Raw genomic sequence first — 17,781 nt, 5'->3', positions numbered from 1 at the left:
TGTATGTGTATATATATATATATATATATATATATATATATATATATATATATACACCCAGTACTGGGACTGCTGGGTCAAATGGTATTTCTAGTTCTAGATCCTTGAGGAATTGCCACACTGTCTTCCACAATGGTTGAACTAATTTACACTCCCACCAACAGTGTAAAAGTGTTCCTATTTCTCCACATCCTCTCCAGCATCTCTTGTTCCTGACTTGTTAATGATCACCAATCTAACTGGTGTGAGATGGTTTCTCATTGTGGTTTTGATTTGCATTTCTCTAATGACCAGTGATGATGAGCTGTTTTCATGTTTGTTGGCCACATAAATGTCTTCTTTTTGAGAAGTGTCTGTTCATAACCTGCACTCACTTTTTGATGGAGTTGTTTGTTTTTTTCTTGTAAATTTGTTTAAATTCCTTGTAAATTCTGGATATTAGCCCTTTGTCAGATGGATAGACTGCAAAAGTTTTCTCCCATTGTGTAGGTTGCCGGTTCACTCTGATGATAGTTTCTTTTGCTGTGTAGAAGCTCTTTAGTTTAATTAGATCCCATTTGTCAGTTTTGGCTTTTGTTGCCCTTGCTTTGGTGTTTTAGTCATGAAGTCTTTGCCCATGCCTATGTCCTGAATGGTACTGCCTAGGTTTTCTTCTAGGATTTTTATGGTTTTAGGTATTATATTTAAGTCTTTAATTCATCTTGAATTAATTTTTGTATAAGGTATAAGGAAGGGGATCCACTTTCAATTTTCTGTATATGGCTAGTTTTATCAGCACCATTTATTAAATAGGGAATCCTTTCCCCTTTGCTTGTTTTTTTCAGGTTTATCAAAGATCAGGTGGCTATAGATGCATGGCATTAATTCTGAGGCCTGTGTTTTGTTCCATTGGTCTATGTATCTGTTTTGGTACCAGTACCATGCTGTTTTGATTACTGTAGCCTGGTTGTGTAGTTTGAAGTCAGGAACCATGATGCATCCAGCTTGGTTCTTTTTGCTTAGGATTGTCTTGGCTATATGGGCTCTTTTTTGGTTCCATATGAAATTTAAAGTAACTTTTTCTAATTCTTTGAAGAAAGTCAATCGTAGCTTGATGGGGATAGCATTGAATCTATAAATTACTTTGGGCAGTATGGCCATGTTTACGATATTGATCCTTCCTATCCATGAGCATGGAATGTTTTTCCATTTGTTTGTGTCTTCTATTATATCCTTGAACAGGAGTTTGTAGTTCTCCTTGAAGAGTTCTTACACATCCCTTGTAAGTTGTAGTCTTAGGTATTTTATTCTCTTTGTGGCAATTGTGTTCACTCATGATTTGGCTCTCTGTCTGTTACTGATGTTAGGAATGCTTGCGATTTTTGCACACTGATTTTGTATCTTGAGACTTGACTGAAGTTGCTTATCAGCTTAAGGAGATTTTGGGCTGAGACAATGGGATTTTCAAAATCTACAATCATGTCATATGGGAACAGGGACAATTTGACTTCCTCTCTTCCTATTTGAATACCCTTTATTTCTTTCTCTTGCCTGATTGCCCTGGCCAGAACTTCCAATACTGTGTTGAATAGGAGTGGTAAGAGAGGGCATCCTTGTTTTGTGCAGTGTTCAGAAGGAATGCTCCCAGCTTTTGCCCATTCAGTATGATATTGGCTGGGGTTTTGTCATAAATAGCTCCTATTATTTTGAGATACATTCCATCAGTACCTAGTTTATTGAGAGTTTTTAACATGAAGGAACGTTGAATTTTATTGAAGGCCTTCTCTGCAGCTATTAAGATAATCATGTGGTTTTTGTCATTGGTTATGTTTATGTGACAGATTACGTTTATTGATTTGTGTACATTGAACTAGCCTTGCATCCCAGGGATGAAGCCAACTTGATTGTGGTGGATAAGCTTTTTGATGTGCTGCTGGATTTGGTTTGCTAGTATTTTATTGAAGATTTCACATTAATGTCCATCAGGGATATTGGCCTGAAGTTTTCTTTTATTGTTGTGTCTCTACCAGATTTTGCTATCAGGATAATGAGGTAGGGAGAAGTCCCTCTTTTTCCGTTGCTTGTAATAGTTTCAGAAGGAATGGCACCAGCTCCTCTTTGCACCTCTGGTAGAATTAGGCTATGAATCCATCTGGCCCTGGGCTTTTTCTGGTTGGTAGGCTATTCCTGCTTCAATTTCAGAACTTTTTTTATTGGTCTCTTCAGAGACTTGACTTCTTCCTGGTTTAGTCTTGGGAAGGTGTATGTGTCCAGGAATATATCCATTTCTTCTAGATTTTCTAGTTTATTTACATAGAGATGTTTATAGTGTTCTCTGATGGTAGTTTGTATTTCTGTGGGATCCGTGGTGATCTACCCTTTATCATTTTTTATTGCACCTATTTGATTCTTCTCTCTTTTCTTCTTTATTATTCTGGTTAGTGGTATATCTATTTTGTTAATCTTTTCAGAAAACTAAGTCCTGGATTCATTGATTTTTTTTTTTTTTTTGAAGGGTTTTTCATGTCTCTGTCTCCTTCAGTTCTGCTCTAATCTTAGTTGTTTCTTGCCTTCTGCTAGCTTTTGAATTTGTTTTTGCTTCTCTGGTTCTTTTAATTGTGATGTTAGGGTGTCAATTTTAGATCTTTCCTGCTTTCTTCTGTGGGCATTTTAGTGCTATAAATTTACTTCTAAATACTGCTTTAGCTGTGTCCCAGAGATTCTGGTATGTTGTATCTTTGTTCTCATTGGTTTTAAAGAACTTCTTGATTTCTGCCTTAATTTTGTTATTTACCCAGTAGTCATGCAGGAGCAGGTTATTCAGTTTCCATGTAGTTGTGTGGTTTTGAGTGAGCTTCTTAATCCTGAGTTCTAGTTTGATTACACTGTGGTCTGTGAGACTGTCGTGATTTCTGTTCTTTTGCATTTGCTAAGGAGTGTTTTACCTCCAATTATGTGGTCAATTTTAGAATAAGTGCAATGTGGTGCTGAGAAGAATGTATATTCTGTTGATTTGGGGTAGAGAGTTCTATAGATGTCTATTAGGTCTGCTTGGTCTGGAGCTGAGTTCAAGTCCTGAATATCCTTGTTAATTTTCCATCTCATTGATCTGTCTAATATTGACAGTGGAGTGTTAAAGTCTCCCCCTACTATTGTTTGGGAGCCTATGTCTCTTTGTAGATTTCTGAGAACTTGCTTTATGACTCTGCGTGCTCCTGTATTGGGTGCATATGTATTTAGGATAGTCAGCTCTTCTTGTTGCATTGATCCCTTTACCATTATGTAATGCCCTTCTTTGTCTTTTTTGATCTTTGTTGGTTTAAAATCTGTTTTATCAGACACTAGGATTGAAACCCCTGTTTTTTTGTTTGTTTGTTTTACTTTCCATTTGCCTGGTAAATCTTTCTCCATCCCTTTATTTTGAGCCCATGTGTGTTTTTGCACGTGAGATGAGTCTCCTGAATACAGCACACCAATGAGTCTTGACTCTTTATCCAATTTGCCAGTATGTGTCCTTTAATTTAAGGTATTTAGCCTGTTAACTTTAAGGTTAATATTGTTATATGTGAATTTCATCTGTCATTATGATGCTAGCTGGTTATTTTGCCCATTCGTTGATACAGTTTTTTCATATTGTTTATGGTCTTTACAATTTGGTACGTTTTTGCAGTGGTTGGTACTGGTGTTTCCTTTCCACATTTAGACTTCCTTCAGGAGCTCTTGTAAGGCAGGCCTGGAGGTGACAAAATCTCTCAGCATTTGCTTGTCTGTAAAGGATTTTATTTCTCCTTCACTTATGAAGCTTACTTTGGCTGGATATGAAATTCTGGGTTGAAACTTCTTTTCTTGTGGCAGGCGTGGTGGCTCATGCCTATAATCTTAGCACTTTGAGGCCGAGGTGGGTGGATCACAAGGTCTGGAGTTCGAGATCAGACTGGCAAATATGGTGAAACCCCATCTCTACTAAAAATACAAAAAGTTAGCTGATCATGGTGGCTAGCCAGCTGTAATCCCAGCTATTTGAGAGGCTGAGTCAGAAGAATTACTTGAACCCAGGAGGCTGAGGTTGCAGTGTGCCAAAATAACGCCAGTGCACTCCAGCCAGGGGGACTCGATCTCAAAAAAAAAAAATTCTTTTCTTTAAGAATGTCAAATGTTGGCCCCCATTCTTCTCTGGCTTATAGGGTTTTTACAGAGATCCCCTGTTAGTCTGATGGACTTCCCTTTGTGGGTATTTGACCTTTCTCTATGGCTATCCTTAACATTTTTTCCTTCATTTCAACCTTGTTGAATCTGACGAGTATGTGTCTCACGGTTGCTCTTCTCAAGGAGTATCTTTGTGGTGTTCTCTGTATTTCCTGAAGTTGAATGTTGGCCTGTCTTGCTAGGTTGGGGAAATTCTCCTGGATAATATCTTGAAGAGTGTGTTTTAACTTGATTCCATTCTCCCCATTACTTTCAGGCACACCAATCAAATGTAGGTTTGGTTTTTTTCCATATAGTCCCATATTTCTTGGAGACTTTGTTCCTTTTCATTTTTTTTTCTCTAATCTTGTCTTCACGCTTTATTTCATTAAGTTGATCTTCAATCGCTGATATCCTTTATTCCACTTGATCGATTTAGCTATTGATATTTGTGCATGCTTCATGAAGCTCTCATGCTGTGTTTTCTAGCTCCATCAGGTCATTCATGTTCTTCTCTAAACTGGTTATTCTAGTTAGCAATATCTCTCGTCTTTTTCAAGGTTCTTAGCTTCCTTGCATTGGGTTAGAACATGCTCCTTTAACCTGGAGGAGTTTGTTATTACCCACCTTCTGAAGCCTACTTCTGTCAGTTCATTAAACTCATTCACCATCCAGTTTTGTTCCCCTGCTGGTGAGGAGTTGTGATCCTTTGGAGGAGAAGAGGCATTCTGGTTTTTGCCATTTTCAGTGTTTTTGCACTGGTTTTTTTCTCATCTTTGTGGATTTATCTGCCTTTGGTCTTTGATGTTGGTTACCATCGGATGAGTTTTTTGTATGGACATCCTTTTTGTTGATGTTGATGCTATTTCTTTCTGTTTGTTAGCTTTCCTTCTATCGGGCCTCTCTGCAGCAGGTCTGCTGGAATTGTCTGGAGGTCCACTTTAGACCCTGTTTTCCTGGGTATCACCAGCAGAGGCTGCAGAACAGCAAAGATTGCTGCCTGTTCCTTCCTCTCGAAGCTTCACCCAGAGGGGGCACCCACTAGATGCCAGCTGGAGCTCTCTTATATCAGGTGTCTGTGGACCCCTGCTGGGAAGTACTTTCTAGTCAGGAGGCCCGGAGGTCAGGGACCCATTTGAAGGGGCAGTCTGCCTCTTAGCAGAGCTCGAGCACTGTGCTGGGAGATCTGCTGCTCTCTTCAGAGCTGACAGGCAGGAACATTCAAGTTTGCTGAAGCTGCCCGCAGCCACCCTTTGCCCCAGGTGCTCTGTCCCAGGGAGATGGGAGTTTTATCTATAAGCCTGTGACTGGGGCTACTGCTTTTCTCTCAGAGATGTCTTACCCAGAGAGGAAGACTCTAGAGAGGCAGTCTGGCTACAGTGGCTTTGCCATCTGTGACTTCAGACTGCCATGCTGTCAGTAGGAATTGCAACCCAGTGGATCTTAGCTTGTTGGGCTCTGTGGGGTTGGGGGTGGGATCTGCTGAGCTAGACTACTTGGCTCCCTGGCTTCAGCCCCCTTTTCATAGGAGTGAAAGTTCTGTCTCACTGGCATTCCAGGCACCACTAGGGTTTGGAAAAAAAAACATCTGCAGCTGGTTCTAGTTTTGTGCTTAAAACCCAGGGCCCTGGTAGTGTAGGCACCTGAGGGAATCTCCTGGTCTACAGGTTGTGAAGACTGTGGGAAAAATGTAGTATCTGGGCTGGAATGCACCATTACTCATGGCACAGTCCCTTATGGCTTCCCTTGGCTAGGGGAGGGAGTTCCTTGACCTTTTGCACTTCCCAGGTAAGGCAACGCCCCACCCTGCCTTTGGCTTGCCCACCGTGGGCTGCATCCACGCCTAACCAGTCCCAATGAGATAAGCTGCGTACCTCAGTTGGAAATGCAGAAACCACCTGCCTTCTGCATTGATCTTGCTGGGGCTGCAGACTGGAGCTGTTCCTATTCAGCCATCTTGCCAGCCACCCTAGTCATTTTTTAAAAAGATCAACCAGTATGATATTTGATTTTTGTTTTTATGTAGTAGCTCATTCTATTGATATGTTTGCATATAGTCTTTATAATTTATCATGAAAGCAGATGTTTTTCTGCCTGCCAAAATGTTAGCTATAATTGAGTAATTCATTAATATAACTAATTGTTTACTTATTTTCTCACACTTGTGGTCTTTAAGTGAATGTTCCTTTTGTTGAATTCAGGCCAAAAAGTGGGGCAGCTTCAGTGTGTTGACCCATCTATGTCTGACATGAAAGCAGTGTTCTGAGGTGTCCTCCCATTTACCACGTGGCATAAAAGACTAGTTTTGCAGTAGTCTAGTGATACCAGCTCTGTGTATGTGTTCTAATGGGAAAAGAGGGAGGTGTCTGACTAGTCCAAGATAAGACTACAGTGCAGTGTCTGGGACTGAACTGTTTTTTAATATATGTTTATTTTTAGAAAAAGTCATCACTGTGCTAGCTGCCTGTCTGGAAAGTGAGAATCAAAATGCTCAGAGGATTGGAGCAGCTGCGCTTTGGGCTCTGATTTACAATCATCAGAAGGTCAGTTTTAAAAATCACTGTTACACCTAGGGAGCAAACAACCAGGTCTAAACTCTTAGGATACATCCAAACATGTCAGAAGAGTTACAGCAAAAGAAAAAAGAAATTAAGTCAAAGACTCGTGTTCCCTTTGCTCATTCATACAATTAGTAAAACATCAGTTGAAATCTTTTTATTTAATCATTTCAACAGAATGTTTCAGTTCAGAAGAGAATCCCTGAACTGAGTTTTTTCTCTTAATTTAAATTGATTTACTGTATTGTTGGAATTTTAGTATAGATTGTTTCTTCTAAAAGTTGTATCAAGGGAAAACACATCTTAAAGTAAAACTAAGTAACGCAAACTTTATCCTATTGTATAATAATTCCCCTCTCTCTTGCTCAGTTCTTGCAAGACTGCAGCACAAAGCCTGCTCAAGAAAAGGGCAGGCCACGTGGAGACTTGTGTTCTACTTTTTCTCTGGCCTTTGGACTTCTGTTTTATTGCATACATCTCATTCCCAAGAGAAATACCCATAAGTATCTAGTGATTAAATAATAGCCTAATGACAGTGTTAGGATAGACAGCCATCCTAGAATGGTGTTCTCTCAGCTGACTATCCCTGCCTGGGCTAGTTTTCCCCCTGTTTGCCAGAGTCACATACACAGGACAGAGGCTGTTGCTGCCATCCTCACCTGGGTATCCCCAGAGCTTAGCACAGGATTTCGCACTTTGTAGTCATTCCATAAACATTTGTTGACCAACTGGTGATATTTGGTATACATGATCAGAAATCTGAGGTGCGAGGGACTATGAAATACGGAGACCAAAGTTGACTAGTTTAAAATAGCAAATTGAGATTAGGGGAGAAGGAGTAAAAGGGAAGAGAAGAAAAAAATGGGACAATAGAGAAACAAGTTAGATAAGAGGATATAGGCAAGACTTCAGAATGTGCAAGGGGATTGGCACAATAGGATGTATTATTTATAGTAAGATGGAATTCTCTAGTTATATCATCATATTTCATCATATTCTATTTAATACTCTAGTTAGCAATGGGCAGAATTAGTGTTTTGCTATTATGATCCTTAACACATGGCAATAAACCTAATTAATGAATTGTTCTATAATATCTCTAGGCAAAAGCAGCTTTGAAAAGTCCATTAGTAAAAAGAAAAGTGGATGAAGCATATTCCTTAGCAAAGAAAAGTAAGTTTCAGTAAGAAAGAGATTGTAGTTAAATTTGGAAGCTGGTAAGTAAATTCTCTGATTAATGAGATATTTGGACAGACCACAGCAAAATGGCAGTGTAAAATGTGCCAATATTCAGTTTGTGCTTCAATTATATCATTTTAAAAAATAATAAGATAGATAGATGAAGATTTAAGATGTGATCATTGCTTAAAATGCATCTGTGAACTTAATTGTATTTTTGTACTACATCTTCTTTGCCAACAGTGACTGTCGTGCTGAAGTATGTTCTTAGTGATAAGAACTGGCCCAGTTAGAATTAACTGTGAGCAGAAAACTGGGATCTGACATCAGGGAGCTGGAGGACAGTCTTTCATGACCCTACTACCCCTATATCTATGTTTCCCTGTGATCTGGTCACCATACTAGAAAGGGTTTTCTTTTCAAAGAATATTACTCATTTTTAGCAACACCAAATTTCAGTGAGCATTGTTCTCTGAACACTTTTCATGCTAAAACACTGAACTGTGTCTTTCCTGTACTGTAATATATCTGTTGGTTATTTGTGTTTTTATAGTCTGATTTTTTTTGTAAGCAGGGGAGGTTTCAGTTCGTTTTAGCTGTGACCATGAATTTCTGGAGCTAATGAATAACTGAGTTAAAGTTTATGCTTTAGAAAGGATGGTCCATAAAGAAAGAAAAATGGCATTCATTTGGAATTATCGTTAATGGTATCCATTATGTGGGAGTACTTTTTAAAAATACTCTTTGGGTAAACTGTTAATTTTAAAAATGTGTTAATTTTGTAACTTGTTCATTTTTTAAAAAATGCAAAATACTCTGGAATGCTATCACATCAAGAACTTAAGTAGAGCTTTATATTATATATAAATGCTGTTCATATATATTTGTTTATGTGTGTGCCTCTTAAGGATACTACCAAGTTTAATAAACTAGTATTTGTGTACTCTTATTTTTCTATCTCAGCTTTCCCAAATTCAGAAGAAAACCCTCTAAATGCCTATTATTTGAAATGTCTTGAAAACCTCGTGCAGCTTCTTAACTCTTCCTGAATGCCCTGCGATGCTACACCTTGAAACTGACAGCCACCAACCTGGGAGCTAAAGTTGAAGCCAGCTGTGTGTAGCAGCTGTTACCTGAAGACATGCTACCTCTCTACAAAGGGTCGATCCTCCTCTTTCCCATGAGAGAGAGAACTGGTGACACTCCAGCACTATCCAGTCATGGCAGCTCTCCAGAAGTAATAGCAGCTGACAGCTTCCCATGCCTTTTCCTTTCTGTCGAAAAGGCATAGAAAGCTCTGGGAACATAAACATTTTTACCCTTTTCTATGCCATTTATTTTGTAAAAATCCTATTTAACAGTTATTTAATAAAACAATATTTTTAGAAACTGAGAATTGACTAATAATTGCTGCTTACAGACTTCTATCAGTCTCATGAATATTAATTTTAGGAGTTGAAAGAAGGCATTGTGTCCTTTTTTTTCTTTTTTTTAATTTTTATTTTAATTGATATAAAATTTGGCTCTGTCAGTACAAATTCTTATTTTCAAACCTTTCTGTTACCCAGAGCATCCACACTGAGAAAGGGACATGTGTAAGTGTGTACTATTTGTAGGTAGCTTTCTTATGCAAGCTTTTAGTGATGTTATCTTCTTTCTAGATGACTCTTAAATCGTTACATTTATAATCTTCACCTTTGGCTCTGCAAAGCTGTGTAATAAAGAAGGAAGAAACAGAGTTGGAGTTATGTAAGCCTGGGTTCAAATTCTAGCTCAGCCCAAAACATCATGAAGAATAGAATAAGACTGTGAAAAATGCAGAAGATGGTTGGACACCATGGCTCACGCCTGTAATTTCAGCTCTTTGGGAGACTGTGATAGGTGGATCTCCTGAGGCCAAGAGTTTGAGACCACCCTGGGCAACATGGTGAAATCCCATCTCTTCTAAAAATATAAAAATTACCCATGCCTAATAGTGAGCATCTGTAACCCTAGCTACTCCGGTGCCTGAGGCACAAGAATCTCTTGAACCTGGGAGGCAGGGAGATTGCAGTGAGCTGAGATTGTGTCACTGCCCTCCAGCCTGGATGAGAAAGCAAGATTCTGTCTCAAAAAGGAGGAGGATCGAGCTCTGTAAGGTACTCCATTACATAGTCTTACCTAACCTGTAGTTCTGAATTCAGTGCCTAAACCAAAATCAAGAGTTAATCACTTTCAGCAACTTTCCCAACGCTTTTGAAAGTGAGAAAATTGTATCTAAGAGAAATAAAAGGTGAAATATTAATATATATGTATATCCATATATGTCACATATACATTTATACATACATACATATATATAGTTACTTGGGATAATGTTTTAAGAAAAATTTTCCTAACTTACGGTTCACAAGAAAAGAAAAAAAATCATTTTATATTAAGTGCTGTTAACAAATTGCTAACAGCAATAAAATAAGCAATGATGTTATTTAAGCTGAAAGTGTGAGGACAAGATTTATATTAAATACAGAAACAATAACAGTTAAAGTTGTAATATCTGAGAATCACTGATTCACGATCTGAAAATAAATCTAGGAAGCTCGGAAGTTTCTGAGCCTCCCAAGTTCGTGTGTAACAATGGACATGCCGTATTCTAGAAAACTCACCAATTCTGAGAGCAGGAATCTGGAGAATTATTTTTCCCTTCTCTCCTGGTGTTTTACATTCCTGGCCATTTTTTCTGGAATTCTCTAATCAGCCCTCACTGATAAATAAATGAATTTCTAACTCCCTTCATAACTCCTTATGTGTCCCAGATACTATTCTCATAACTTTAATCATTTAATCTAGAATTTTCTAAAATACTACTAATGTGTTTGTGGTCTAGGTGAGTAAGCGGAGGTGCAGAGTGGTTAAGTAATGTGCTCCCTGTCTGTGGTTGGTTAACAGTGGAGTGGAGGTTGGAACCCAGGATAACTGCAGGTAAGTTTGGCTTTTCTTTATAAATCACCATGCCATGCTGCCTTATTCTGCCCCCCTGCCACCCGCTCCCCCATTGATATCTCTTTTTTGTGTTTGGATCTTACACATAAACACCATTTTTCTACAAAAATTTGGTCTCTACAGGGAAATGATATTATGATTGATTGATTGATTGATTTACTTATCAGAGTATGTACTACTTCATCTTCTTGGAAGCAGGAAGAACTGTGACTGATCATTTTCCCTAGTACTTCACAGTAGTGCCAGAGGGAGATTTGTAGACCAGTAGTCAGAACCACCCAGAAACGTTACCTGCCAAATCCCAGGAGACCGCACACCTTGGAGGAAGGAGAGGGGCCATGGCTTTAGGATAACTTGCATTTGCCTGTCTTGGTGTCCAGGAATGAGAAGCTCGGGTGCACGCAGTGGTCCAGATCCTGGGGACAGTCTTGCAACTGGGTCTCTTGGGATTCTGTCCCGTCAGCCAGTGGGGAAGATGTTTCAGCAGGAGCCTTGAGGTGACTGGCGCACTGCTGTAGCAGCTGCCCTGCCTCTCCCTTGGGGACCAGCATCAGAATCCTCAGGTGTGTGCTAAAATGCAGATGCCTGGGCTCAATGAAGCAGGCTTGTGTATAGGAGAATGTTTAGCAAGCTCTTCAGGTTCTGCTCACCACAGTTTGAAAACCACTGAATCCCTGATTACAGAAAACTGCCTAGAACATGAAAATTATTTAGTATCACTTAACTGCTTCCTGATGAAATCATGACTTGAATCTGGGTCTCCAGAAAATAGGTACAGGGCACTTGTTCATACATCATGGCCTCTAATTTCTCTATATCCTAGCATTTTTGGTGGGCTGAGTTAGTGTGTGTGCACTGTGGAAGCACAAAATGGTGGTGCCACATCGCACATGAAGTATAGACATTGATGCTGAGGCTCTGGACTGAAGACCTTGAGCAATTTGAGGGAGGAGGCAGCCATTAGTTTTGAAAACAGGAAGCTAATAGGAAAGTAGAGTTAGCAGACCTGCCTGGACCTTGTTCCCACTCTTCCTAAAAACACTCAGAAATGAATAGCTGGATGGGTGTGTGGTGTTCTATAAGGAATGGAGCAAAAAAAATAGAATTTTGCCTATTTAACTCCAGATCACCAGTTTTCCTTTGTAGTGTTAAATATACTCATCATTTGTGGTAATTTTGCATCATCAGTCTTTGGGGCTGCACCTTGTATATTTCCCATTTCCTGAGGTTGCCAGAGCCCCAACTATGCTTCTTAACCCATTATGTTCCTCAGATTTGGCAGAATGATGGGTAAGAGTAGTGACTGGCATCCCCACTTTTGCATTAGGATCTGCTTGCAGTTATCTCAGTGAATGAGAGAGCATAATATAGTGGTGAAAAGTAGAGGGCTCTTGAGTCCTATGGGCCTGGGATCTACCCTGGCCTCACCACTGCAATTGTGCAATTGTTGGAATCCTGGAAGAGGCTCGAGGCTGTGATTGGGGACGAAGGCACGTACCTTGTGCAGTTAGTGAGAGGACTGAGTGCCTAGCTTGATACACAGTTGTCCCTTAGATGTTATCAGTGATTTATTATCTTTACATAATTCTCCAAAACATCTCTTTAAGTAAAAACTTTTAAGTCTTTTGTGTCCTTGCAAACCTTCCTCCCCTCTGGGAGGGGGATGTGCTGGAAAGTGAGTCAGGCTGTGGAAACGAAGGTTCCAACATCCCAAAAGGATTGTTGGTTCCTAGTGGATTGCGTGTCCACAGTCCTGGGATGAGTGATCGCCCAGACACTTAGCAAGGCATCATTGAGAACCTGAGTCTCAGAAAGCACTGCATACAGGCGTTATATACACCTGGGGTGCCACATGTTTTTCTGCTTGTCATGTTGTCTTGATTGAGTGTCAGTTGGCAAAATATTGCTCTTCCTCCATCTGACTTGTGCAAATGGAAGATTGAAAAAATTATAACCTTAGTAACCAAAAGAAAATCTTAGCTTAAAAAAATCCATCAAATTGGGAGTAGCCATTTTTTTTCTTTCTTCCCATTGATCATTGCTATCCAAAGACTAAGAAGCCTGGATGATAAAATCCTATTGTTTTGGTGAATTAGGAAATTCAGTTTTGGGGAACATAGAGTTTATTCTTTTTAACTTAAAATTTCTCATAGGAAACTCCTTATACAACTCAAATAATTCCTTATACAACTCAAGTCCCGCACCCGGGGCTGTGTGGGACTGCGCTGAGCCTCAAGGCTCAGGTGTATGAAAGACTGTGCCAAGACCCCAGGATTCTGAGATTTGGCGGCAACACAGAAGGAGCTCAGTGTGATTCTACTTGAAATGTTTCCAACCATGTTCATTTTTTGCATTTTGTTTGCTCTTTCCACATTGGAGGAATCTGCTTCAGAAAAAAAAAATCTTTAGACCAATGTTTTACAAAATATTCATATGGTAACATTTAAGAATTTTTTTTTTAATTTTGCATGAAAGACAAGGGAAAAAATGTGTTTTAGTACAGACTCTGAGGGAATGTTCTTTGATACATTTCTACTCTTCAGTGGCATCCTTACCTCACTTTGGCCTCTGCCAATGCTCGTGTCTTTGGAGTATCTGCACCCATTGGGGTTCATCTGGGCAGCGATACTTAGTAGTCTGGTAGCAGATTGCTTGCAGTTCCAGGTAATTCTGAAAACATAATTTCTTCAAATACTTTATTGGAATGTTCTTTCTTTGGCTTACCATGGAAGTAAACAGATTGTAAAATGGGAACTTACTGTTTATCATTGTTTTCTGATCATATTCATAAAGATTGGATTGTAAAGAATCAATTTATGGGTATCATACTGATTTAAAGTTATATTCTGTATCTGCCAGGAATAGCCACAGTTTGATTAAGTAGAAACTCCAAAGTAATAATGGCTTCAGTAAGAAAGGAGTTTCTTTTTCTGTTTACTGTTCTTGTTGTTGTTTGCGTCCCAGGAAACTCACATGTGGGCAGTCTGTGGCTAACAGTGCCCTCAGAGGCTCAAGTACCTGCTTTTCTGCTCTCTCTGTTTTTGCATGTTTCCTTCAGAAGTTATCTCATGGACATCAGGAAGGAGAAAGTTGGAAAAGGACTTCCTCAGCTGTGTTTCCCTTTAAGGAGCCTTCCCAAAAGACAGGTCCAATAACTAGAGCTCATATCTGAGACAGAACAGCACATGGTCACTCAAAGCTTCAAGAGAGGCCAAGAACTGTAGTCCTTTATTTGGGCACGTTGCCAGATCCAGTAGCCCGGCCCTTTGCTAATAGAGGAGGGGAGGAGGTGTTTGGTTCGACAACCACCGGTGTCCAATGTTCTACTTGATTTGAGAGAAAACCGTGATATAATTGGGGTTAAAAAAAAAAAAAAAAAAAGCATTATCTTCCCAAGTAAAAAAGATTAGATGCTTACTGAATTTATTCAGTCTGCATTTAGACTTTGTGATTAGTTCTAGCTGCATTCAGAACTAAAAATATTAGTGTCAGATGACTTTCCAGTGTAAAGCTGAATGCCCTCTGTGGAGCTTATGCCTGTGAAATGCAACTATCGGCTGTCAGGGTCCACCTTCTCCTCAGGGAGACGTGAGGCTGGGAAGACAGAATGGTTGGTGTGACCAGACTGCCAGCATTTTCACAGACAGTAATTTAAAACTGGCTGATTAATTGAAAAAATTAATTGCAAAAGTTTAACTATGTACCTTTAACATTTTATGTATGTAAATATATATTCATTCCACAAACTTTTGAGTAAGGGCTGGGGCCTTTTTAGAATGTAGTTTCCTTATTGGTGTTAATACTTTTTTTTCGTTTTTTGTCATAAATCACACCTCATGTGTTTGGATGATTTCCAGTTTCAGTTTCTGAAAGTGGAGCAAATACTAAGGCGCTTAATACTTGCACCCCAAACTAACCTCTTTCACATCTTTTTCTTTCCTCTAAGGATTCTTCCAGATTTCTACCATTTCTTATTTTCTTTTGTAGTTGACTTGCCACACCAGATTCAACAGCAATTTTTAAGTGATTCTGTTACTAATTCTTTGCAAAGCATTCAACTTAGTTCTTACAATTATTTTTCTTATCACTTATGTCATTAATATTTCACCAAATTCTATAATTCCAATAACAAGTCTAGGTGTAAATGGTTTAGTAGCAAGTACAACCAAACCTCCGTAAGCATGAAACTCACGTAGGGGAAGCCCGAGAGAGTGGCCCTAATCCCCACCCCTTTGTCTCTCTCCTGCTCATGAGCTCTGCCATCAGCCAGGAGGTTTTATTGGGAGAGTGGAGAGAATTCTACAGTCTCAGCAAATCTGTTCTGTGGTGGCCAATTAAGAGAGGCTATGCCAGTCTATGACCTTTTGAGGTTCCTTCAAACTTTGAACTTCCTTTTGTTTGTTTTTGTGGTTACTGCCTTGCCTGGCTCCCTATTATTAGAACAAAGATTTCCCGAGGATATGTGGACTTGCTTGGAAGTTATTCTCAACTCAGCTTTTACCCTACTGCCCTCTTCGGATTCTCTTGCTTGCTCATTCTATGCCTTTTCTTCTCCGACCTCTTTCATTCTTCAACTTTCCTCCCCCAGAGTGCGCCTCCACCCACTTTCACATTTCCATTTCTGCCTTTTGTAAAAGGCCAAAAATCAAATGTCATCTCTCCCATGAGGCTGTGTCAGATTCCCCAGTTGGGAAGAAATGGTTTACTCTGAGTTTCCACAGCTCTTTTAGATTTCAGTTTTTTTGTCGTTGTTTTAAATCTGTATATCCCCTAGCCCTTTTGCCCTCATATTATGTTGATTGTCATACATTGTTCCCACCATCTCCATAAATGCATGACCTTTCATTGAGCTTGTTAACTTCCCGCTTCTCATGATGCCTTGCACAAAGCAGGTGCTCAATTTATATTGAACGAATGAATGAATAAATATGAATTTATTGGGCAGAGCTACAGAATTTTACAGTATAAATTAGGTTCAAAATTGTATTGACTTTTTCAAAATTTAGGGAACCATAATTTTCTTTTACGAAATAATTTCTATGTACTGAAAAAAGCAAGAAATACAGCTTAAAACACTTAAAATTCTTAAACTATCTTTTAGTTCGATTAAAAAAACAATATTTTACTAGGATTTGAAAACACTAGCACCCACGTGAAACAGAGACACCAATCTAAACTTTAAGGATCCATTTTTTCTTTTACTAGGAATCTTACTTGGTACATTCTTTTGGGGAGTGTAGGCATCAGATTTTTGAAAACAGAACAGTAAATTCTGAAAAATGCATAAGCTGCAACTCCAGCAGTATGGGAAAACAGCGGCAGGCAGTTGGCACTGCCCATGCTGTGTGAAAGGTGCAAATCAACAGATCGCCTGTCAGCCTCCTTCCAGGCCCTGCTTCTTAGCGTGCACATTTGGCAGCAGCAGGCACTATAAGAACCTGACTTTGACTGCAATAAACGTGAGAGGAGGAGGCAGCAATAACGGCTGAAAGGGAACATAGTAGCTTGACTTAATGAAAACTGGTGGAAATGCTTATTCTCTTGGTACCATCACAATAGGGAATAACAGCTCTAATTGTATCACTTTATCTGTCTTCACAGCAGCTGATAACACACAGCTCCATGTGGAAGAATGCGGATATTGCATCTCTTATTTGGTGATTCTGAGTTTTGACCCAAGTGAGGAAGCTCTAAATACAGGCTGATTTACAATTGGTAGATTCAACATGTATAGCATGAATGATTTTTTTTTTTTTTTTTTTGAGAGTTTTGCTTTTGTTACCCAGGCTGGAGTGCAATGGCGCGATCTCAGCTCACTGCAACCTCTGCCTCCTGGGTTCAGGCCATTCTCCTGCCTCAGGCTCCTGAGTAGCTGGGATTACAGGCACACGCCACCATGCCCAGCTAATTTTTTGTATTTTTAGTAGAGACAGAGTTTCACCATGTTGACCAGATGGTCTTAATCTCTTGACCTCGTGATCCACCCGCCTCGGCCTCCCAAAGTGCTGGGATTACAGGCGTGAGCCACCGCACCTGGCCGCTAGGAATGACTTAAAGCCTTGGAATAGTTAGGGAAATGGAGCTAGTGCTGACCAAGATGCTGACCTATGAGGACTGCTGATCCCTCTCCCAAAATTTCCCTCCTCAACAAGGGAGCTATTGGAACTGCTCCCTTGTTGAGGGTGGGGATGTATCTTTGTTTGGGGGCCGCAGATAGCCCAGAAAGACCATGAGAGGGAAGACAGATGTGGGGCAGTGGGCAGTAGTGGGAACTGTTCTGACTTCTTCCATCCATTGCTCGGGGAAAACAGTGCCTGTCACTGGTGGTTTAGATCTCTGGTCCAGGTGTGCTCATGGGCAAACTCTGGGTGGTGACACAGATCCTCTGTGCTTTTGAGTAGCTGGGAAAAAGGGTCGGTCTCCCTGATCTTATCTGGGCTCTTCTGTTGTCTGCCACTTCAAACCCCACCCCCCTCCAGACCTAGGAACTGCAATCTCAATGCATTTCTTCCTAATGCTTCTCACTGGGGGAGCGAAGGGTGAGGACCTGACAGGGAGGAGGGTGTTTAGGAGTAGGGAGTGACTGAGTGAGGCCAAGATCTAGTTCTCCATTATAGCCTTATGTACCCCTTGATCTGTCTAGGACTCATACAAACTAGGGGCTGGCCTTCTGCTGTATCCGCCTGATACTCCAGAGGAAAATGAACTCATTGGGTAAAATAACAGGACATTTCAGGAAAATCACATGCTGAAAATAGTTTTTAAAAAGAAGCAGAAATATTAAAAAAGATAAACCAAGAATTTAAAATTAGTCAAAGTCATTGAAAGAGATGAGGAAAGAAATTAAAAATATAAATCCCAAACAAGAAAACCTAAAAAGAGCAGACAATATGTACAA

At 39.8% G+C, this 17,781-nt stretch overlaps 1 protein-coding gene and 1 long non-coding RNA gene across 8 annotated transcripts in view; both read left to right on the top strand.

Annotated features, from left to right (window-relative positions):
- RTTN (rotatin) overlaps positions 1-9,294 on the top strand; it is a 180,895-nt gene extending 171,601 nt beyond the window's left edge. For all 7 annotated transcript variants that reach the window (XM_078346992.1, XM_035271328.3, XM_054244299.2 and 4 more), the window contains 3 exons: positions 6,604-6,707; positions 7,826-7,895; positions 8,865-9,294. In XM_078346992.1, coding sequence (XP_078203118.1) covers positions 6,604-6,707; positions 7,826-7,895; positions 8,865-8,950 — 260 coding nt within the window. In that variant the 3' untranslated portion in view covers positions 8,951-9,294. The remainder of the gene's footprint in view (positions 1-6,603; positions 6,708-7,825; positions 7,896-8,864) is intronic.
- Positions 9,295-9,916: 622 nt separating this feature from the next.
- On the top strand, positions 9,917-10,862 carry LOC144578889 (uncharacterized). Its single transcript, XR_013525354.1, has 2 exons — positions 9,917-10,039; positions 10,768-10,862. It is a non-coding gene; the product is annotated as an uncharacterized LOC144578889 (long non-coding RNA).
- The last annotated feature ends 6,919 nt before the right edge of the window (positions 10,863-17,781 follow it).

The sequence above is a fragment of the Callithrix jacchus genome, chromosome 13 (assembly GCF_049354715.1).
Source record: "Callithrix jacchus isolate 240 chromosome 13, calJac240_pri, whole genome shotgun sequence".
Taxonomy (NCBI): Eukaryota; Metazoa; Chordata; class Mammalia; order Primates; family Cebidae; genus Callithrix; species Callithrix jacchus.
This window is presented reverse-complemented; position numbering and strand designations above follow the sequence as displayed.